We start from the raw sequence: 21,670 nt of genomic DNA on the forward strand, positions 1-21,670 counted from the left end.
CTCCAGCTCTAGCTTCAGCCTCTCCAATCTGACCGAGTACCTCAACTCGCTGAGCGCCGAGCAGGTCCTGGAGTTCCTTAAGAGCACCCTCACCTGGCTGCTCGACGATAAGAAGATCCACGCTCGTGCCTTGACTGCTTAGGGTAGATAGATAGATCTCTCTACTGACTTTTTACCTGATATTTATATATAATTCATTACTCTGTATCTTTATTCTGGAATGTCACTCATTCATTCACCTTGTTCATGCATCCGTATTATTAACTGTATGGTATTGAAGGTAGTAAATAAAGTATTGTAGTCTTATAATCCAAGACATGCTCACAAAGATAAAGTAGTTAGTTATAGACTCGCCTTCCCTCGTGACTCATACGGGATCAAGACTACAAGCAGAGCTGCGATGAGAAACAGCGCACCGCTGAGGTAAACAGGCACGGCTGTTTCAAGATTGGCAAACATGGCGATGACGGGGGCCAAGACGCCGAAGATACGGTTGGCGGAGGCGGCGAGGGCGTTCCCCGTGCCGCGGTGTTTAGTCAGAAAGATCTCAGGCGTGTAGGCGTAGAGGACGGCGTACATGATGTTACTCATGAAGGTGTAGGCGCAGTTCCAGGCGAGGAGGGTGTTGGAGGATGTCGCCGAGGTGGAGGCCAGGAGAAACACGCCCGTGAGCGCGGTGGAGAGCGAGAGGGCGCCCCTGCGTCCGAACCGGGGCAGGTCGACGAGCACGCCGCCGAGCAGACAGCCCGGCACGCCTAGGAGGGCGATGATGAGCGAGTTACGGTAGGTTAGGTAAGTTGAACCGTCGCCAAACTCGACGCCGCGCGTCTGCTGGATGTACGGCAGGAAGGCGTTGTAGAGTGGGAATCCCAGGCCGATCAGGGCCCAGACGAGCACGATCAGGGTCGTTGCGTACGCGCGCTTGGGTGTCTGGAACAACGCTTTGATGTGCGCCAGGTCGAGCTTCGAGAGCCGTCGACGCAGAATCTCCGCTGTACTCGGGCCGCTGTTCCCCTGCTGTTGCCGCTCCTGCTGCTGCTGCTGCTGCTGGTAGTCGCAGTCATCCAGATCAGCCACTGTGAGAGATGAGGCCTTGCCGTTCCTCCGCGCCACTTCGTGCACCACGCGAACCGCTTCGTCGTTCCTGCCCTTGCCCATCAGGTACTTGGGTGACTCGAAGATGGTGAAATAGGAAAGCCGGACAGCGAACATCAGCATCGCGATGGCTCCCATGGCAAGCAGGAAGTACCTCCATCCCATATCCTCGGTTCGGGTGCATCTAGATTCATCTACACAGGTGAAGTCTCCCAGTAGCGGCCAGGCTACGAGAGTTGCCAGCACCTGCGCAAACGCCCAGTCGATCGACAACACTGTGAGCAGATACTGGTGGGAGGCCGGGAGAAACTCAAGGAAGATGGCTGAATCAACTGGGAGATTTCCTCCGACGCCCACCGACCACAAGGCTGCAAAGGTACAGACTGCGCCGAAAGTCGGGGCCCCCGCGGCGATCAGGCCAAACACTGCCGTGATGCCGATGGTGAGGTTGAAGGCCCAGCGTCGTCCGAACAGGTCGCAGCCAAACCCCCAGAACATCGCCCCGGCCAGCAAGCCGAGGTTCTGAGAGAGAGTGAGCAACGGTGGGTGTGATGGGGCGAACTCGTACGCGATGGGGGTGAGAATGAGCGAGGTGACGACAGGCCACAGGTTGTCCGAAGCCCAACCGAAGCCGATCACGACAAATAGCTGCCATTGATAGCGTCCCATGCCTATCTCCTGGATAGCATCATTCAGGACCTCTGCCTTGGCTTTATATGCGATATCGAGTGCCTCGGTAGCGGTATCCTCCTCCTCCCCGCCGCCGACCCACGGACGAGGCCCAACCTCCACAGCAGGCTGTGTACCGGGATTCTTAACGGTACCTGACATCGTAGCAGGGTAGAGATGAGAAAGACTGCAGTCTTTTTAAACTGACCGTCTGTTTATAAATGCACCATTTAGGCTTTTCAGCCGAGCAGCTGCGCGCGCCTCTGGAGTGCGCCGATTGGAATCTCGATGACGTGATCCCTGCACGGCGTATCTCCAACGCAGATCTCTTCTTCCATCAAGCCTCACCACGATGTTTGCAATCAGGTCTTCGCAGGTCGCCCTTTATCAACTTGCGTGGCAAGGTCTATTGGCGGGGTAAAATGACTCGGATCGGTTCCTTGCCGAGACGTCGAGCGATATTGAGATGATATGGCTATCGGTTAGTTCTGAGGGCCAGTATTGCAATGCAATGCCTTAACGAGGAGTTTGGAGATCCTCGTCCACCTGTCAGGTCTGCTGTCAGCCCAAGATCGACAGACTCCTGTAGAGGGTATATTTGGAGATCACAATCCTGACTGAGGGACATTTTGTTTGTTGGCCAAATGAGGAAGTTAGGGCAGTATCGTAGGGTTTGCAGGATCGTCTGACCTTGTCTCTCAATATGACAATGTCTCTCTTCTTCACCCTGCTTGATATGAGAGTTAGAGTAATAGTGAGTAGGGGACTGGATTGAGATTGCTATATATTATTGATAAAGGGTATGTTTTGGTTATGAGAGGATCAAATCACATAATGAGTAGATAAGTTGAGATTTCAAATCTAAAACCCATTTATTGGATTAGAGAGGTCAAATCATATAGCAATAGTAATCAAGAAGTCTATACTGTGGTTAGTTTCTCATACAGTGTATTATACTATTTCATTAATCCATAGCAGCCGTCATGGTGATGCAATGTTCATACCTAATCGATTAGCCAGATGAATCGTCCGGTTGACCGTATCCAAGCCAGTCTGCTAAGATGAGGAGATCACAGACCCTAGGGCTCTTGTCAGGCCATTGTCGGATGATCTGGGGAAGGCCTGATGGTCATTTCAATCTGCTGGTCAAGAAGCCGGACTACAGACCGTACACGCATTATCTACACCGGTGATTTTTTTTTTCTTTTCTTACCCGTCAGTGTCAAGCGTTGGGAGAAATGGGAGAGATTCACTGACTCTTTTTCGGTCTTCTTTATCAGTATCGGAAGATGGATGCCTGAAGACCACCAAACGCATAAAGACTGGGTAGGAGGAGTCATCAAACAAGTTGACCACAATCCCAAAGATCTGCATCCAGTACTGAGGGAGTTTGAGCAATTGATCGAGAGTAACACCCGTGTATACATGCTTCTGGAGTCTATGTTTCAGGAGGTCCCCAAGAAAAGGCCATACAGCACGGATCCTACGGGTGAGCCCCAGATCAGAGACTACAGGCATCTGCTGCAGGTATTGAGCCACCTCCTTACCACCGCACCGTCATGGAACGACAAGTCCAACCGCGTAGGTCTTGTCGGGCTTCCCATCAATGCCATCTTGGACTGGCCCATGGGCACGCCGAGTGGGTATGCCGCCTTTCTCGATCCGGATATCAACTCGATGCTCAAGAAGGTACTCAGTGCGTGGGGGGAATTTTTAAAGTCTCCTGAATCGGCAGTGGTGCTCGACGACTCACGGAGCGGTTGGTTTGGTGAGACTGGACGCCACGATCTCACTGCCGTTGCGAACATCGGGAATACCACATATGAGTTTGACGAAATTTTCATCTGCGACCCTAGCGCTCAACATCACGGTTACAAGTCGTGGGATGACTTCTTCACGAGATTGTTTAGAGAAGGCGTGCGGCCTGTTGCAGCGCCGGACGACGACTCGGTGATTGTCAACGCCTGCGAGTCCCAGCCATACAAGATTTCAAGGGATGTCAAGGGGCGAGACACGTTCTGGCTTAAGAGCCAGCCCTATTCGGTGCGCGATATGCTTGCCAACGACGACCTTGCCGGCCACTTTGTTGGAGGGACGGTCTACCAGGCCTGGCTCAGCTCGCTGAGCTACCATCGATGGCATGCACCTGTCAGTGGAACGGTCAAGAAGGCGTATGTTGCGGATGGGACGTATTATTCCGAGCCATTGTTTGAAGGAGTCGGCGACCCTGGAGCGCACACACATGGGATCAACCTAAGTGGAGAAATCACGGCACAGGGATACATCACCTCAGTGGCTACTCGTGCGTTGATCTTTATCGAAGCAGATAACCCGGCCATTGGTCTGGTGGCCTTCATCGGCGTTGGGATGGCAGAGGTTTCAACTTGTGATATCACCGTCAAAGAGGGCGATCGACTCGGGAAAGGGGATGAGATCGGCATGTTCCATTTCGGCGGTTCGACACACTGCTTGGTCTTCCAGAGGGGCGTGAATGTGGAAGGGTTCCCTGAGCCAGGGAGACAGGAGAACGTGGCTGTCAAGAGTCAGTTGGCTGTAGTCCGGCAGTAGCATGAGAGCCCAAGAGAGCAGAATAGTAGAGCAAATAGTCCTAGAAAGAGTCGTTCGATATGCTGTAATTTCATGTTTGAGATAGATTCGACTATACACTTTGGAGTTTGAAGGACGGGGCTGGGATAGATGTTGAAGAGGAAGTCATTGTTCAATGGAAGAAGAAGAGGAGAGATAAATGAGGAGGAGCCAGGAAAGGTACCAGAGAGGAAAGCAGCAGCTCCCCTACATAACAAGGGACAGTCGACCCGTGCCATAATTAACGGAAGCCACATTGAGAGGTAAAAATAGAAGGAAGAAAAAAAAAGAAATGGAGGAGGAATTCTGACTCTCCTACTTGTTGTTGTACATTGATCAATTATATGATGGGGAAAAATAAAACACAAAAAGAAATGCTCACACGCGGATTCGAACCGCGGACCTCATGATTACTAGTCATGCGCTCTACCAACTGAGCCATGCGAGCTCGTTGTAAGCCTGCAAATAATAATGATACATAGCTCTAAGAAATTTGATTTAGTTTCTTATAGCCTTCTGTTTCCTCTACTTTATTACAACATATTATTTCTTTTCTCTCTTATCAGCTTCTCAAATATCTTCCTGCTACTCACTTGGTCAGTCATTCGATCCAAAACAGCTCTCTTTTTTCATTTGTTAAGCTCTTTATTTTGTTCAACTGTTCCCTCAACATGGTCGGTTTCTCGGAAATATAAATTGGTATCATGCCCATCTTCCTCAAACCCAACAAGAGCCAGTGATACACCCCTAACAGCTCGCCCCATCCAGGCCTTGACCAATCGGTCCACTATCATCTTCTCATACGAGGGGCTCATTCGATACTTCATTCTAGTCCTATAGGTGACCTTGAACCCGGCGGTGGCTCTTGTTACGTCCGCCGGCACTGTCTGTTTTGATTCTTGGAATGACGGGGAACTCAGCACGATTACGCCCTCGTCCCCATGATCAACACCGACGTGAAACCTCTGACGGCTTGCAGGGTCGGTAAGACAATGGATTGAGAAACTTTCACGATGAGCAGAATCGTCTGCTGGAGCGTGCGTGCTCGACTGGATTTGCCCATACTGGATACCCTGCCGCAACAGGGTATTCGCCCAGATATCCCGGTGGCTGCGAGGCGGTGTGCTTGGGATCTCGCGAAATAGTCTGGCGAGCACAATGAAGGCAAACGCCAGGGCGAATTGGGTGATCATCGCCCATTCCCAAAAATTTTCAATGGTCATGATGCCGCAGATACTCTGGGCCACCGGCCCGCTCAGCGTGACAACGAAGAGTCTGTAGACGGGACGACAGGCAAGAGTCAGTGCAAGAATCTCCTTCAAGAATCGCACATAGTCTTAAATGACTCACTGGACTTCAGCATGGCAGAGGGCCCGGAGGGCCTTCTTTAAGGGGTGGAGCATTTCCTCTGTGTTGCTTGCATGTTCCCGGTTCGGGAAACATGTAAGTTGAACCTCACCAGTAAAGGTATCATCTGTGATAGGCAGAGACTGGACAGCCTCCACGGCCGACAGAAACAAAGCCAAAGAGCTTATGATGTGAGACGTTTCAGAGCGCTTCTGACCATCACGTCGAATCCATGCCATGGTGTGGGTAAAGCCACTAGAACTTTCTTAATATAAACTGACACATTGATGGAACTGAGAGGGAAATAAGGACAACCCGTACGTTTTCATCTCCCCCAACCTTGCAGAAGGTCGAAACGACTGGAACACCGAAGAGAGATACAGGTCATTTCCTCTGAACCCACCGGCCGAGATTTGCTTCTCAGGGACAAAGCTGACTGGTAATTTCTTGGTCGGGGAAAGATCGTCCTTGATATCGATGACGACCGGGCCTTTGCATTCACGGTCAAAAAGAGCCGTCTTTTCCATGTCCGCAGAACGGTGGATGAAATCAAAGATTGGTCCAGCTGTTCTCTCCCGACGTAGAGAGCTCGATTTAAGACAAAGCAGACGAAGGAGAAGAAGAACCTGATCGTATACAATCATCAGCGGTACACCACACACTACACTGCATTCCCGTCATGATAAGGATCTGGACTGCATGGTTTCCACAAGATGCCGTCCACCCACGCTTGGATGCAGCCACTGGCACTGAAAGATGCCGAATCTCCCAAGTCCTATCATGTAGCATATATGCATCCTGCCGCAGTGAGGCGTGCATTCAGTGTGACACGGCGCTACATCTCCAGAAACCAAGTAACTAGCAGTTTATGGTAGACAACATATCTGTGACACAGACATGTGAGAATAGGTAGCCTTGGCACTACCATCATGCAGAGGGGTCATCCCAAGATAGCCCGTGTCAAGTATAACTAGACATGTGAATAAAAAGTCTGGTCTTTATGGACTATCTTTGATAATGGTTGTTTTTATCTCAGCAGGTTTTTTAGCGTACTACCCACCACTTTACCATCCCTTCAAAAAGATTTCCCCAGGTGCTACAGAGTAGCATCAACCCACTGATATTGGAAGTACAGCTCGAGCTTCATCTAGACGGGGGCTGATAGTTAATCATCAGGCTTTGTCACACAGGCCCGTCTGCCGCGGAAGAAAATGTTGAATCGGTTCATTTAGAGGAGCATCCAACTTACCTGTGATGGGAATGAGAAAAATCAACTTCATGATAGACCCTTGGAAGAGGTATCATTGAGGTGTGAGCAGCGGCTGAATGGCCCGCTACCCTATTATATATAAACGCGAGGGTTTCCTGCGCTTGAAGCTTCAAACCACTCTCTTGATCTACCATCCACACGACCTTCTAAATACTCTGCAACTTGCCGCTCACAATGAAGACTTCAACCCTTCTTCTGGCATCTATTCTTTCCGTCTCAGCTCTGGCCAGTCCGGTTCAAGATCCCAGTCCTACACAGACCCAGGATGTCGACAACGACCCCGTAGAAAAACCTCTGCGGGACCTTTGCGTCGTAAGCCCCTTGTATCCCCTGCCCTCTGGAAACAACTAAATACCATCTGCAGCTGAACTGTCTGAGAACCACTATCGCGCCACTTCTGGGATGCTCGACTATCGCCTGTATCTGCGGAACTGGCGCTACTAGTCCCGCCACGGTCCTTAAAACCTGTCTGACGACCAATAAGTGCAATACAATTGAGACGACAGTCATCGATAGCGCGGTTGTCACTCTATGTGATCTTGCCACGGTGATGAGCTATTCGCCTGGCTCGAACACGTCTGGGACTGGCGTACTTTCCCGTGTATGATGGACCCGTTTTCGGATGGATGGCATTGTAGCTGGTTGGAATCTCGATACCAAGCAATATATTGATTGTGTAAGCTAAATCTTCTCTCAAGTAAGCATAGATACGCTGTTCTGTACATCGTCATGGGTCATGAATTGACTTGCATCTTCTCAAGTTTGGGAGCCTCATTCGGAGTAACGAGACTCAGGGAGTCTTTCATGGCTCGAAGTGATCCAATTCATCGGTTATGTATAAGGCAGTGTTTCTAGAGTAGCTCAAAAGGGAGATGCATTCTTCGCTAGAAAGAGTCGATTCCTAGGAGTTTGTTGTGGTAAGGAGTAAGGCTTCACTAAAGTCGGAGGTTCGGTTTTGATAATAAAGTGGTTGCCTGAGGCATAAAAGCATGCCTTCCTCTTTTTCTCACCTGCAACTTGCCTCAACGTCTCTCTCTCTCCTTCAGCTCACAATAATAACTTAAAAGACCCGGTATTCCGACTGTTGGTTGCTTTGGATGACACCAGGTAGGCTACTGAAGAATGGATTGACTGTAGACTCTTCTCCCATCGACAGACAGGCTCCTCAGACAGGCTTATCTTCTCACCAGCAGTCTTCAGGACATCAGCAGGCAATGTACCCCCAGGCTAGAAAACAGTCTCTAATGTTACTTGAATGAATAGGAACTACGGAGTACAAAGAGTCCGTCTTACGGGAAATCCCAAACCTGCAATGTCTCGCCATGGATTTACTGCTTCCTGATGGCCGAACGTGACTCCAGTACGATGTTACTACATCTAATGTTGTCTTTTCCTTGCTGGGAGCGGCGCAGTAAAACCAAAGGAGTGTATCAAGACACGCCACATTCGTCAAACTTGCGTCTCCTGGTTGTCGAAGCCTACACGGGACGGGACAACTGTGCATGGCCCAAGCACTGACGGAAGGTATGTCATATTCGGTGATAGATAGGCACTGCTGCTGTCATGTACCTTTAGTGAACCATGGTACTTCACTCTCATGTATACCCATCTCAGTAACTAGAGATGGGTATAGATACTCTAGTATAGAAGTTCACTGACTTTAAGGCTTTGATAATTGCTGTTTACTATCATTGTCTTCTAATTTACAGAAACCCGTAACTATTGTCTCCTGATAACGGGATAGCAAGGATGACGCAAAGCAAATCGCCACGTCGCTAAACCCGCGACCTGTCATACCCCGGGACTTCAACTGATCTACAAGTGGCTTGCTTATTTTGAAGCCATTGCTCAATGCTATTCGGAGAATTTATCGACACTAATCAACCATGCTCCGCATTGAAATAAAGCTGTGGGGACTTTTCAAACGCCGCTGTCTTGTTTATGACGCAATATGTCAGACAGCATAACGCAAACTAATTTTCCAATATCAATTCTAAAATAAACCATTGGTACTGTCAGCCCGGAGAGAGTTGTTCTTAATCGAATGAGCCGTCTGAAATACGGCGATCTGAAGCTTGATTACCAGTCACTCACTTCAGGCTTCATCCATGGCGTCAGACGGCCGACCTGTCCTGCCCGATGCTGTCGACTAACAATCCCGATTCACAACCGCAATACTACGCCTATTAACATTCATAGACAGGGATTAGGGAGACAACCATGAGAAGAGGGGGTTTGACGTCAACATTTCCTTCGCGGGCATATAACATTCCTTTTCTGCTTTTCCCTAGTCTTGAGAGTATTCCAACTGCAATCTTATTACTCCCAGGGAAATAGTTACTCTGTCTCAAGCACCAAGACCAAGTACCGGCGATATGCCTCTCTTCCATCGAAACTCCTTTAACAGCTCTTCTTCCTCCACCGGATCGTACGATGAGCCCGAACACCACAGCAAGTTCTTCGGCCATCGCTCTTCCAACTCATCGGCCTCGTCCAACAACAGCCGAAAGGGTAGCGTGAATCGCCACAGATTCCTCTCCCGGAACCATGACGACCCGTCCATCTCAGCTGCCAAGGACCAGGTTTTCCGTGCCGAGGCTGCAGAAAAGGAAGCCGACAAGGCGCTGGTAGCCTCTCGGCGCGCGGTCCACGAAGCCAGAGACCATGTGAAGCGATTGGAACGCGAGGCTGCAGAGGAGTATGTCGCCTCCCCTATCTACCATTCATCCCCTTGACTGCGATGGAAGACATGTACTGACATTGGTCAGGGCCCGCCTGGCCAAAATCAAGCAGTCGCAAGCTAAGTCGATCTCGAAGAGAGCAAAGCCTCTTGGCCGTAAGTACGATAGCTCACTATGTCCTATACCCATCACTAACCAATATTCCCAAGGCCATGATCGCCACTACTGAACATAGCTATCTACTATCCTTATGGACCTGCTCTTCCCTTCGGATATGTATTACTATTACGCGATTCTAAAGACACCTCTGTATTATAACTCTCTCTCCCTTTTCTTTTTTATGAATTATGAATTTCTTTTAAACAGACGAGCTCTTTTCTTTTCTTTTCTTTTTTATTTTAAAAAAAGAAACAATTCAACTAGTTAGAAGCCATAAAAGGGCCCAAGTAGTTCGCCTTACCCAGGGGCACCCCCTCCTTGCGCAGAATGGCATATGCAGTCTGGATATGGAAGAAGAAATTCGGCAAGGCGAAAGTAGTGATGTACGCTTCGCCCTTGAAAGTGAGCTCCTGCTGCGGACCGAGCTTCATCTCAATCACTTTATCCTCCTTGCCCGCAAAGACCGCCGCATCCACACTCTTGAGGACCTCGATGGTGCGCGCAATCCGTTCCTGCAGCTCCTCGAAGGTCGTCTCGGTGTCTGCCATGGGCACGGGCTCGGTGCCCGCGACCCGCACGAGCGTGTTCTTGGCCGTATCGCTGGCGCGTTGAACCTGGTAGGAGAGCGGCTTCATGTCTGCAATGAGCCGGGACTCGGCCAGCACGGAGGTCGAGAACTTCTTCTCCTCCGCGTACTCCTCGGCCGTCTTGAGGATGGTCGACAGCATCGTCAGCCCGTTGATGAAGACGGGGACGCTGTAGGTGTAGAGGGCGGACATGATGATGACTTGTTGTTTTTTTTTTTAGGATGAATAATTGATCCCGGCTCGATGTTTTCTGTTTCTCTGAGCTGATAATCGGCTTGGATGTTATTGTTTATCTGTTTTTGCTCAAGGGCGAGTCTTGATGTCGTCCTATTTATGGTTCCACTAACCCCGCTATGAGGCTTGATGATTAGAAATAAATCTCATAAACTACCGATGCATTACCAATCAAGCTTCCAATTCTTTCTATGTCCGTAGCACAGAGGCATTTTACTATTTTTTACTCAATTGAGCGGTCAGCGGGGTGTGTTTATTGTTAAATGGTCTTGAGGGTGAAAGATCTTGAAGGTCAGATGTTTGTTGACGATGTGGCATTTAATCAAAACGATCTCATATGAGTAAGGAAATGAGCCATAACTGTCGAATCAAACAGCATGAAAATGGGTATCAAAAATCCAAAGGACTAGCTGATTGTTAAGCATAAGAAAATAGCCGGTGCTAGTATTGCTCCCAGCTCGAAAAACCAGACGGTCTCCATTCCTGGCCAGGGTAAGCAGTGCTGGTCATCACAATCTCTTCACTCGAGTCATCAGCAGTAGCAGGAAGCTCGACGGGCGCTTCAGGCTCGTTGAGCGCCCGCGCTCCGGCCAGGTGAGAATGGGCTGCATCGCTGGGATCTTCTTCCTCCGGAATCGTTAGCGAGACGAGGGCATCAGACTCACTCAGTCGTGGCTTCGGAAAACCAGGCCCATCAATTGTTTGTTCTACTTTAGACGCCTGGGTACTGGTCTCAGTAGGAAGCGCGTCATTTTGCTGTCGCTCCTGACCCCCTAAATGCTGGCTTGGAGGTGTAGCAGGGAGGGCCCCTGGGTTGTGTGCAGGATCTGGGACTTCAATGCGTGGATATGGCTGTTCCGTAGGCGGTGGGGGTAATGGTTTGGGGTTCTGTGGTCGGAAACTCAGGGCATTGGCAATCTTTTGGCCCCGGGAGAAGGGAGCAGGAGGGCTGTTCGGAGACATGGCTGACAGAAGAGGCATACTGGCTCGACGAGGGTTTGGCTGAGGCTCAGACAACATAGGTTGTTGCGGGTGATTCACTGGTTGAGTAGCGACACGTTGCTGCAAGCGTTGCGGCACAGAAGATTGGCACATCGACATATCATTGTAGCCCATGCCGGCCTCCAGCTGTTTCTCCGTGGAGAAATGGCCAGAGGGCGGAACTTGTGTCGGTGGAGCATAGTATCCTTGAAGTGGAGGAGGCTGTCCCAGGAACGGGCCACTGTTGCTACGAGACCGTGGCTGGTGACCTTGAGAAGCGAAGGGGGGAGCTGGCGGCTGAGGAGAGGCCAATGGGTATGTGGTGGGTTGTGAATTCATCATCATAGGATAGCTCTGCGAGGGTGGTAGGCCCTTCGGAGGAGGAGCCGAAACAGGAGCCCCTGACGCATTTAGATGCTCTTGGGTGGTGGGCCGGTTGAAAATCCCCTGTTTCCAGGTTAGTAAGAGATGTATTTTCAATGCAAAAAAAGATTTCAGGGAGAGACAAAGCACAAGACATACACTGAATCGTCCCAGACCCTTTTTCTTCTGTCCGTTTTTGGAAGTAGTCGGAGTTGGGGCACTGCCCAGGGAGATACGATGCAGCTTGCTGATATTCTTCAGCTTTCCCATCGCCGACGTGGCCCGCTGCGAGACCGGTTGTTCCGAGCGAGTGACTGGCGTCGCAATTGCGTCCACCAGCTCGATCCTAGATGTATTCGCGTGGACGCGAGTACTGTCGGCACTCTGAACGCTATCTGAATGAGGACTACTGCCGCCTGGGGGCAAAGGGCCGCCCTGAGTGCCTGTAGTGGTTGGAGTATTGTGCTTGGGAGAATTTTGCCATGCATTATCGCGGTCACTCCTTTGAGCAGGCGTATGTGCGTCTGTCCCCAGCCCTTGAATGCCGAGGGGAGACTGCCGATGATTCCAGTCACCCGGGTCCGATGGCAGGGAGACTTGGGTCATGCTGAACCGTCGGAGCGAGTCGTCGTACGCCGAATCTGCAGACTGTCTAGACTGGAGATCTGATATACTCGAGCTCTGGGGCCTATGTTGCTGCCTGCCTCTCACGGTCCCCAAGGATGAGATTGACGGTACCTGGTGCAACGAAGGATTCAGCGGCGATGGCTTTGGAGGACTGTATTGTCTCAAATATGCTTGGGGCGGCGCCTGAGCTGGACGCGTCAATTGAAGTTTCGGAGGTGTGGGAGAAGGTGGTGCTCGTCCATTCTGATTGCCACTCTTGTTATCGTCATTGATGGCAGATAGATAGAAGCGTCTTGTTGAGGGTACCGTTAGGGCATTCTTCGGGCCTATAGGGGTAGTGATCGTCTTTGAAGGTAGAGACGATGGATTTGTAATTCGTTCTTCTTGGGTAGTATCTTTGGTCTGGATAGGGTTGGAAAGTAGATGATGATCGACACCTTCGCTCACGGTACCATTGGCCTGATGTTCTTCATGTGATCCATTCAATTGCTCCTGTTCAACCTGGTTGGACCTCTCGTTGGGTGGCTTTTGGTCATAGTCGCTCTTCTCAGCGATGAGACCCTTCTCCGCGTTGAAGCCACTGTTATCGCTATTTGTCTCAAAAAGCCCATCCCCAGTACCCGTTGGCTGAGAGGTAACCTCATCGATGGAAATTTGCGAGAGCTTCGCAGTGTCAACCTTGTATTCCTCATCCTGATCTTCCCCATTGAGACAATCTGCTGGTAGATCAAATTCAGAGACCTGGAGAGAGATAGGGATGACCCGAGACAAAGACTCTGTGGCAGGGGCATCCGCCTGGGAATCGCTTAGATCCCTGGTCTGTGTTGATGCTTGGGTAGACTCTGTATCCACAAGGAGCCTGCCGCCTGGTTCTAGATCACCAGGGTCATGGACCCCGACCAAGACTGGCTCGGAATCGAGCAGCCGCAGAGCAGCGACCAGCTCTTCCCTTAGATCGGCGGCGTAAGAGAGATCATCTGTCGGTGACGACCGATCTAGGGCGGGAGGAGCAGCTGAGGGACCGGGTGGAACGGATGACGACTCCTGACGTCTTTCCCATCCCGAATCTTCGACAGTGCCAGCTGCAGTATTGCCCGTGGGCAGGTGCTGTTCGAGAGCCTCTTCCATATTGATGGACTGTTCAACAGCAAACGAACCGTCCGGTTCTGGATCTCTACTACCAGAACCAGCAACGGGCTCGAGACGATCCTTTGCAGAATTGCCATGGGCGCTCGGCCAGTCAAGGGTCTCGCTGGTTCCAGTTCGTTTGAAAATGGGCAAACTTGCAAAATGGAGAGAGCTTCGACGGGGACGATTCTTGCCGAGAGAGCTATCAGAATCCATGCCAGGTGTCACTGGGCGATCTGATATCTGCAGGCTCCTGCGAGCACCAGGAGAGGATGACAAGACCTACAGAATTACCACCGCATTAGAAAGCAAAACTATCACGAAAAGCAGCAGAAGCAGCAAATAGACGATGAGAAGCGTGAGAGAAAAATGGAGAGAGAACATCAGTCATGTCACATTTTGAGATGCACTGCTCATTACACTCTTGGTTGGTATCACATAAGTTTCATCAAAACGGAAGAGCGACGAGAGTTGAAAAAAAAAAGACCCAAGAAACGCCCGCCTTCCCGGAGACAAAATAGCAGAAAAGAGACCGTGTCGTGCTTGACGTGTCCATGAAAGAGAGTTCAAGTATCTACCTTGTCGTTGCCCCCTCGAAATTTACTCTTGCCTTTTGCAAACAAGCCCTTGGCTGCTTCTCGGCCCTTGCCACCCAGTACGCCAGCCGTGTGCAAAAGCTCTTTGCCTCGCTGTTCCACATTCTGGCGGTTCATCATCGCCCCAAGGGGCGCAGAGGAGCGCCGAACATGCCCGGGGCTTGAAGATGAACCGTCCTGAAGGGAGGTGAAATTGCTAAGAGAGGGCAACTTGGGAAATTTGGGTTTTGCCGTGGTTGGCCGGTATGCCGAAGTGGAGGCATTCTGGCTTTGTTCAATCACGTCTGCATATTCGGGGTAAGCTTCTAGCATCGATTGAATCCAGTCGTTTAAGCCGGTATCGGTCGCGGCGAATTGCCCACGAGTGCGATCAAAAGCTCGTACTCGTTCTTCCGAAGACTGGATACCAACAATGTCTCGGAAGCCCAAGATGGTTGGCTCCTTGAGCGGCTTCTCAGAGATCGGAATAACCAACGGCGCCTGAGCTGGAACCTCGCGTTCTTGCTGTGGTTGGCTGCCATCCAGGTCCGCAGTGCCTCGTATATCTTTTGGATCTATTGCCTCTATAGTGGATTCATTTATAGGAGCAGGAGGCAAAATAGTCAGCTGGGGCTTTTCGCGAGTAGATGGCCGACTAGTGCTCTCATCACTGGTCGCGAACGCGACAGGTTTGAGGGATTCTCCGTCCGTCGTTGGGAAGTATGATGGTGCAACAGTGTTGTTTAACGAGGGATCAACTGACGGTGAAGTAGCAGCATTGTCAGGAACCGGCTCAGATGCTTCCGAACCACTCGATTCCCACGAAAACCGCCTCTCCAGCTTAGGGCGAGGAGCAGTTGACTGATCTGACTCTGTGGTAGGCGGCGGGATGGAGGGCAGAGATTTCGAATACAAGGGCGGAACATCATGTTTTTCTGCATCTGATGCCGAGTTGCCGCCTTGGTCTCCGGCAGTTCGTGCATCAAGCTCCGATTGTGGTCCTGGCTGGGGCTCATATGACGGGCTGTTCTCCCTACTCAAAGACATAATAATCTCCCGTCTTAGTCGGTCGTTCTCCGTATCCTGCGGCGAAGTATCCGTACTTATGGACTGCACAACAACCGGAACTTGATCATGAGCATTATCAGGATCAGGATCGGAAGAGACACTGCTGTTGAGCCTGAGCGGCGGTGGCAGATATATCTCAGAGGCACCCAAGTGTGGTTGTTGAGAACGCCCACGAGAGCTATACTCGCTGTCTACAGGAAGCTCTGGCTTTGTCAGCTCATGGCCCTGTTGCAGAGAGCTTTCGTGACCATCTTGAGGCGGAAGTCCTGGAGTAGCCAAGTCGACCACGGCAAGTTCGGACTGATGTGACTTCTCTGACTCCGTAATAACGGGACGTCTGGAGGGGCTATTTTCGGAGCTTGGTAGGCTCAAGTCTCGACGATGGCCCGGCTTGAAGTCTGCCAGAGCATTCCCTATCTCTCCAGGCTCCTCCGGGATGGTTGGTGTTTTATCGTCACTGAACCCACGATGACCAATGATAGGACTGATTATCGAAGTACCGTCACTATTAGACCGGACGACGCTTTCGGTGGTGGATGTCGGAGTTTGAGCATCAAAGGCCTGGTGCACCACGGAACGAAACCCAGATGATGATCTGTGGTGAAGTTCTCCTGACTCCTCCAAGGGCTGTGGCTCTGTGGTTGTTGATGTCTGGGCATTCGAACCAGTATTTCCAAAGAAGTCCGCACTAAAACTTCCCAGTGGTTGGACCGGCGGTAGAGAAACAGATGGAGTTCCTAGGGTAGGGGCATCACGCGCCACATTCTGTACCGCTTTCTCGCTTTCCCCCCCACCGATGCTAGGGGAGGGCTCAACCAATGACTGCTGCAACGGGGAGCCTCCTAACACCATCGTGTCTTGTACAGGCAGAGCGACGGGTGGGGGAGGAGCCTGGGGCTCGATTCCCGGACCACTAGGCTGATCTACAGCCGGGAAATCCGACACTGGTTGACTAGACTGTGAGGCAGAGCTGTTCTGCCTTTCCTTCTCTTCCCGCATCCTCTTATAGATATCTGCTGGCCGTATGAATGGCAGTGGTTTGGTGTCCCTGGACTCCGCCAAACTTTCTGCTTCTGCTGATTGACTTCTACCTCCACGATCCTCAACTTTCAAGGTAGAGCCGATGTGATCGAAAGAACGTGAGCGGTCCATAGCCGACATGGGAGCCGGGCGGCCCAGAATTTGGGAGGGCAATGGTAGAGTGGAGGAGCGGGGTGGATGGCTCATGGCAGAGGCCGGGGCAGTTGCATTCGAACTGGTAGGACCTATCGCAGGAACGGGGGGAGCTGGCGGATCATTGTCGTACTCATCATACTCATCGTCACCCCAATCGTTTCCATCGTACGAGTACTTCTTTGCCTCCACCCAGCGTTTCGTCTTGGCGCGGTTCACATTCGTCTTAAATGATATCGGTTTGCCGCCGTTAGGGCTCTCGGACCGCTGGTTGTCCATGTTTGTCCGGCTGTATAATCCATAGACCATTAGAAAACACCGATTGAACAAGAACTGCAAGCCTGCCACACTCACAGATCATTTGCTTGGAAAGGACTGGCCATTGTTCCAGCAAAGCATTGGACTCAAATGCGACTGCCGTGTACCACTTAACTTCGAGCCCGTGGGAACGCGGCAGAGGCCCTCCGATGAGTAGAAATGCCTCAATAAAGATAAATGTAGATAATTAAAAAAATAAAATCAAGGGCGGTTATATATGAACAAAACCGATGTCTTCGGGGCGGGTAGGTTGCGCAGGGCACCCTTACGTAGATGGTCTCAATCCCGTCACCAAGGGTGGCGTGAGAGCTTAACCTTGGGACTAGAAAAAGGTAAGATTAGGTGGTAATCTAAGAAGTCACCGCCGAAATGGACATCAGGAACCAGGAAAGATTGACGGCCACAGCTCCGTCGGGTTATAAAGCAACGGGGAGAGAGGGAGAGAGGGTTGGGGATAATGACGATGCCTGTAGGGAGGAAGCGACAACGGCAGGTGGTCAGTCTGGCCCCCTGAGAGCCTGAGGCGCCCAAAGTTACACGCTCGTACCGTATGTACCACGATACGTATGGAGCCCGTAAGCCCTAAGCCCGTAAGCTTACGAGCGCAAAGTAAGCGCTTAGCGCATGCCACTAAGCCCAAGACGGCAGAGGCTGTGTGGCTGGTGCGCCGCTGTCACGTGGAGATAGTAACACTAGGCCCTTTTCGGCGTTGCCAGTCACGGACGAAAGCGGGTTGGGGGCCGGGGCAAGTGAGCGAATGTCCAAGTTTATCTCCTCCTTGCCAACAGCCAGCCATCCTGCTTGGTGCCGAAGCGATGATACCCCCGTGAACTCGATTCACCAGCGATTCCCAAGACGATCCGATCCCTTCCTGTTATTTCCTCCAGAATAAGTGTGCCTCTGCTCTTTTACCGCTCCGTCAGAGCACCGGACACGTCGCCATTCGCCTTCGTCCTCTTCTCCCCCCCCTTATCGATTAACCACCAGCCAGCCATCGCCGGCGCGCTGTTTTGTTTACGGTGCATCGGGAGAGTCACTCGCTGATATCGGCTTCAATCTCCGGACGACGCTACTGCACGCTCGTTTTTCCTTCTTTGTTTTCTTATTTTTCGCCTCAAGCAGAAGGGAGATTACCACAGAATGACCGGCCCGTCGATCCAGGACCGCACGGTCGAATTCCACGCCATTTTGGGCCAGGCCCAGAAGCGCCTCGCCACATCGAAAGTCGGATCACAACGTCAGGCATTGTTGTCCGATAGCCAGCGGAGGGAGGCGAATGTGCCAGCGCCAGGAGACAGAAAGGCCGCTCGGTCGGAATTTGCCAAACGGGCGGCGGAAATCGGACGCGGGATCACCACCACAACTGCAAAATTACAGCGACTGGCAGAGTGTAGGACACATCTAGCTCCCCGTTAGTGCAAGGACAATCAACTGACAGAGATATATGCTACAGTGGCGAAGCGCAAAACCCTCTTTGACGACCGACCAGTGGAGATCTCCGAGCTGACCTACGTGATCAAACAAGATCTGGCATCGTTGAACACGCAGATCGCCTCGCTGCAGGCTCTGACCCTCTCACAGCACCCGAAGTCGAATCGGTCGAAGACGGATCAGGAGGGAGAACACAATGATAACGTATGTTCGGGACTTGTCTTTTCTCTGTCGTTATTTGGGTGTACTGACATTATACTTCAGGTGGTGGTAATGTTACAAGGCAAGCTGGCCGATGTGGGCGCCAACTTTAAAGAAGTGCTCGAGGTGCGAACGAAGAACATCCAGGCGTCGCGGACGCGGACAGAGAACTTTGTATCGTCGGTGTCGTCGAAATCGCAGGCTGCGCTCGACCCGCAACGATCGGATTCGCCGCTGTACAACACCTCCGGACGGCGGACGCCGCAACCGGGATTCCATGGCAGCGCATCAGATGTGCTGAGCCTGGAGCCGTCGAACCCATCGCCACTGGGCCGCCCAGCGATCCACTCGGACCAGCAGCTGTTGGTAATGGAGGAGGCGCAGTCGGGCAACACATACATCCAGGCGCGTGGGGAGGCAATCGAGGCCATTGAGCGCACGATCAACGAGTTGGGCGGTATCTTCGGCCAGCTGGCGCAGATGGTCAGCGAGCAGTCGGAGATGATCCAGCGCATCGACGCCAACACCGAGGACATCGTCGACAACGTCGAGGGCGCGCAGCGCGAACTGCTCAAATACTGGAGCCGGGTCTCGGGGAACCGGTGGCTGATTGCGAAGATGTTTGGAGTTTTGATGGTAAGTTTTCTTTTTTCATGTTTCCTGGATATTTAATGTTTTTTTTTTTTTTCTTTATGCTAACGAGAGCAGATTTTCTTCCTTCTTTGGGTGTTGATATCTGGATAATGACGCCTTGGATCCGTTTCTGATGTACCATATTTAATCACTGCGGCGACGCAGTCCCCCATACTTTTTTTTCTTCTCATTCTTTTCCCTTTTTTCTTCTTTGCCTCTGTCTTTTTCTTGTCTTATGAGTCACTACACTACGCTTGCTGAGTACATAGCATGCATGATAGAATATGACTGTCAGGCGATCAGCTTTACGAACCTGGACCTTATCTAGGCAGAAGAAATAACTATATGGAAGAACGTCATGACTAGTTTTGAAGAGTACTGCATTGTTGAGTACCCGGGTGAGAGAGGAGTGCTGTCTAAAGCTATCCTGCACATTAATATATAGGAGGGTGCAGTATGTGCTGTCTATGACGGGAGAACGGAAAGGGAGGGAGAAAGGAGAGAGAGGTCAAGATTCAATCAACCTTCGAAAACGGAATGGTTGAGTTCGACCCCCATCTCTTTAGCCATATGGTGCATGGAGGCCTCGATGTCGTCTTCCATGCCGCCGCCGAGATGAAGCAGCTGGCGCAGCTTGGTGAAGTAGAAGAAGATGTCGGAGGAGAAGAGCACGAGACGGAAGAGACAGTGGCGGCCTAGGTTGACCACCTTCTCGGACAAGGGCAGGTCTGGCGACTCGACGAGGGCGCGCGAAGCCCAGATGCCTGTGATCTTGATGCGGTTGACGGGCGAGCCCAAGAACTGGTTGTTGCCCTGGACGATGCGCAGATTGCGGCCGATGAAGATCAGCTCGCGCGGCCACTTGTTTTCGTCGCCGAGGATTTCGCGGACCGCCTGGCGCGCGGCCTGCTGCATCTCGTAGGAGCGCTGGGCCCGCTCCCGCTGCGACAGGCCGCGCAGGCTCTGCTGCGTCGACCGGTCGCCGCCTGCGTAGGGCCGCAGCAGCGTCGCCGAGGCGAAGAAGTCGGCGTTGGTCACCCCCCACCCGGCGACAATCTCCTTGATCGTCCGGTTGTCAAAGGTCATCAGCGCCTTCCAGAAGCGCGCGTAGTCGTGCCGGAAGCCCGTCTCCATCTGGATGTACAGCCCGTGGTCGATCAGGACGAGCTCCGAGTGGCCCGACGGCCGCCGCCGGATGAAGATGTTGCCCGGGTGCGGATCGCAGTGCACGTACCCCCATAGAAACATCTGCGCGGAGAACAGGTCCACCATGGTGCCCATGACTTCCTTCAGCGACAGGCCCAGCCCGCCGCGGTTCTTCCATCCGCGCCAGTGGTTGCGTTCCGGCTTGAGCTCCACAGCGCCCGGGTGGCGTGCCGCCAGCTCGAGGGGACTAGGTGTGCCGGGAGGATCGAGCGGTGTTCCCTGGCACCCAGGGCTGCCCTCACGCCAGCCACCGCGCCATTCGCGTGTGATCGCCTCCTTATCCCATAGCCGGACGCCCTCGATCCATTCCGAGGTCATCACCCGTCTCGAGCTGAGCTCGCGGTACACCTTAGGGATATACACACGATCCCGGAGCCGCGGCTCTCCAGCCACCAGGCGGGCCATGTTTTCCGCGTTGTCGGCCTCGTTGACAAAGTCCGTCTCCAGGTACAACCTCTCGCTGACGTAGGGCACTAGGGTGTAGAAGGGAATATCAAACGACTTGCTGTAGATCCACGAGACGATTCTGAAAGGTCAGAATGGGAAAATTTATAGATAGATAGAAGAAAAGAAAGGAGTAATGCTCACTTGAAAGCCCACAGATCCCATTGGATCTGTTGAGCGATCTCGCGCTTCTGGATCTTGATGGCAACCTCACGGCCGTCGGCCAGCCGGGCCCAGTGAACCTGGGCGACACTGGCGCTGGCTCTCGCCTTGCGCTCCATGATACCCTTCTCCGGGTCGCCAGTGAATGAGACCCCAAAGACCTCCTCGGGAGACCGGCCAAAGTCCTCGCGGATGACACGCTCGGCCTCCTTCCAGTCGTTCTGCGGGGCGTCATCGAACATGCGGGCAAACATCTTTTGAAACTCCGGGGGCAGGATTGCTGACTGCATAGCAATCGCCTGGCCGATCTTCAGGTACAGACCGCCATTGATACGCAGCAGGTCGGACAGCCGCTCGGCATTTCGGGCGTGCACTGCGGCAATGGAGGAAGCCAGCGGCGGGTCCGGACGGAAGTTGATCTTGTAGTCAAGCGCGACGAGGAGTCCAACGGCAAAAGTCCGCACGGTACGGGTCACACTCGCGGCGTAGAACTGGTTATCAACGGCGTAGACGACCCCCGTGGCCATCGAGAGGTAGAAGAGCCGGCGTAGCCATCGGCTGGTACGCGGGTATGTCTTGGCCGGTGTTGGCTTGCCCAACTCGGCGGGTGAGGGCGGAACGAACGGCTGGAACTCATTCGGATGGACAAATCGACGTAGCGATGGTCTCACGAGCGGTCTCCGAGACGAAAAAGCAGTCGGTCGTCGACAGCGAAGCAGCTGTGACGCCATG

The 21,670-nt window shown here is 52.2% G+C and overlaps 9 protein-coding genes and 1 non-coding gene across 10 annotated transcripts; 4 read left to right on the top strand and 6 right to left on the bottom strand.

Annotated features, from left to right (window-relative positions):
- Window positions 1–342: 342 nt before the first annotated feature.
- Window positions 343–1,926, bottom strand: ASPZODRAFT_150442 (hypothetical protein; the record flags this gene model as incomplete). Its single annotated transcript, XM_022725621.1, has 2 exons — window positions 343–1,827; window positions 1,882–1,926. 2 exons carry the CDS (start codon window positions 1,924–1,926, stop codon window positions 343–345), a joined length of 1,530 nt encoding a protein of 509 aa, XP_022582659.1.
- A 1,131-nt stretch (window positions 1,927–3,057) lies between these two features.
- ASPZODRAFT_150443 (hypothetical protein) lies at window positions 3,058–4,332 on the top strand (the record flags this gene model as incomplete). Its single annotated transcript, XM_022725622.1, has 1 exon — window positions 3,058–4,332. One exon carries the CDS (start codon window positions 3,058–3,060, stop codon window positions 4,330–4,332), a length of 1,275 nt encoding a protein of 424 aa, XP_022582660.1.
- Window positions 4,333–4,725: 393 nt separating this feature from the next.
- On the bottom strand, window positions 4,726–4,798 carry ASPZODRAFT_t65. Its single transcript has one exon. It is a non-coding gene; the product is annotated as a tRNA-Thr (tRNA).
- Window positions 4,799–4,979: 181 nt separating this feature from the next.
- ASPZODRAFT_165081 (hypothetical protein) lies at window positions 4,980–6,501 on the bottom strand (the record flags this gene model as incomplete). The annotated part of the gene is made up of 3 exons (XM_022726695.1): window positions 6,019–6,501; window positions 5,701–5,952; window positions 4,980–5,625 (listed from the first exon to the last, which is right to left on the bottom strand). The coding sequence occupies exons 1-3, from the start codon at window positions 6,339–6,341 to the stop codon at window positions 4,980–4,982; spliced, it is 1,221 nt and encodes a 406-aa protein (XP_022582661.1). The 5' UTR covers window positions 6,342–6,501.
- Window positions 6,502–7,141: 640 nt separating this feature from the next.
- ASPZODRAFT_140478 (hypothetical protein) lies at window positions 7,142–7,574 on the top strand (the record flags this gene model as incomplete). The annotated part of the gene is made up of 2 exons (XM_022724668.1): window positions 7,142–7,279; window positions 7,332–7,574. The coding sequence occupies 2 exons, from the start codon at window positions 7,142–7,144 to the stop codon at window positions 7,572–7,574; spliced, it is 381 nt and encodes a 126-aa protein (XP_022582662.1).
- Window positions 7,575–9,052: 1,478 nt separating this feature from the next.
- Window positions 9,053–9,972, top strand: ASPZODRAFT_1530025 (hypothetical protein). The gene is made up of 2 exons (XM_022725921.1): window positions 9,053–9,665; window positions 9,736–9,972. The coding sequence occupies exons 1-2, from the start codon at window positions 9,343–9,345 to the stop codon at window positions 9,875–9,877; spliced, it is 465 nt and encodes a 154-aa protein (XP_022582663.1). The 5' UTR covers window positions 9,053–9,342; the 3' UTR covers window positions 9,878–9,972.
- A 95-nt stretch (window positions 9,973–10,067) lies between these two features.
- ASPZODRAFT_62748 (hypothetical protein) lies at window positions 10,068–10,586 on the bottom strand (the record flags this gene model as incomplete). Its single annotated transcript, XM_022729101.1, has 1 exon — window positions 10,068–10,586. One exon carries the CDS (start codon window positions 10,584–10,586, stop codon window positions 10,068–10,070), a length of 519 nt encoding a protein of 172 aa, XP_022582664.1.
- Window positions 10,587–10,827: 241 nt separating this feature from the next.
- On the bottom strand, window positions 10,828–17,078 carry ASPZODRAFT_1529667 (hypothetical protein). The gene is made up of 4 exons (XM_022725914.1): window positions 16,898–17,078; window positions 14,306–16,832; window positions 12,132–14,009; window positions 10,828–12,056 (listed from the first exon to the last, which is right to left on the bottom strand). Exons 1-4 carry the CDS (start codon window positions 16,924–16,926, stop codon window positions 11,070–11,072), a joined length of 5,421 nt encoding a protein of 1,806 aa, XP_022582665.1. The 5' UTR covers window positions 16,927–17,078; the 3' UTR covers window positions 10,828–11,069.
- Window positions 17,079–17,877: 799 nt separating this feature from the next.
- Window positions 17,878–19,463, top strand: ASPZODRAFT_1530373 (hypothetical protein). The gene is made up of 3 exons (XM_022725928.1): window positions 17,878–18,251; window positions 18,315–19,129; window positions 19,202–19,463. Exons 1-3 carry the CDS (start codon window positions 18,002–18,004, stop codon window positions 19,235–19,237), a joined length of 1,101 nt encoding a protein of 366 aa, XP_022582666.1. The 5' UTR covers window positions 17,878–18,001; the 3' UTR covers window positions 19,238–19,463.
- Window positions 19,464–19,645: 182 nt separating this feature from the next.
- ASPZODRAFT_140483 (hypothetical protein) lies at window positions 19,646–21,669 on the bottom strand (the record flags this gene model as incomplete). The annotated part of the gene is made up of 2 exons (XM_022724669.1): window positions 19,646–20,858; window positions 20,921–21,669. The coding sequence occupies 2 exons, from the start codon at window positions 21,667–21,669 to the stop codon at window positions 19,646–19,648; spliced, it is 1,962 nt and encodes a 653-aa protein (XP_022582667.1).
- Window position 21,670: the final 1 nt, after the last annotated feature.

Source organism: Penicilliopsis zonata (genome assembly GCF_001890105.1).
Source record: "Penicilliopsis zonata CBS 506.65 unplaced genomic scaffold ASPZOscaffold_4, whole genome shotgun sequence".
Taxonomy (NCBI): Eukaryota; Fungi; Ascomycota; class Eurotiomycetes; order Eurotiales; family Aspergillaceae; genus Penicilliopsis; species Penicilliopsis zonata.

Coding starts and splice junctions, on each gene's coding strand:
- ASPZODRAFT_1530025 (XM_022725921.1), top strand. CDS start 9,343: ATGCCTCTCTTCCATCGAAACTCCTTTAACAGCTCTTCTTCCTCCACC. Junction 9,666..9,735: donor GAACGCGAGGCTGCAGAGGA/GTATGTCGCCTC, acceptor GACATTGGTCAG/GGCCCGCCTGGCCAAAATCA.
- ASPZODRAFT_1529667 (XM_022725914.1), bottom strand. CDS start 16,926: ATGGCCAGTCCTTTCCAAGCAAATGATCT. Junction 16,833..16,897: donor CCTTTCCAAGCAAATGATCT/GTGAGTGTGGCA, acceptor TGGATTATACAG/CCGGACAAACATGGACAACC. Junction 14,010..14,305: donor TTCGAGGGGGCAACGACAAG/GTAGATACTTGA, acceptor GTAATTCTGTAG/GTCTTGTCATCCTCTCCTGG.
- ASPZODRAFT_1530373 (XM_022725928.1), top strand. CDS start 18,002: ATGACCGGCCCGTCGATCCAGGACCGCACGGTCGAATTCCACGCCATT. Junction 18,252..18,314: donor ATTACAGCGACTGGCAGAGT/GTAGGACACATC, acceptor TATATGCTACAG/TGGCGAAGCGCAAAACCCTC. Junction 19,130..19,201: donor AGATGTTTGGAGTTTTGATG/GTAAGTTTTCTT, acceptor TAACGAGAGCAG/ATTTTCTTCCTTCTTTGGGT.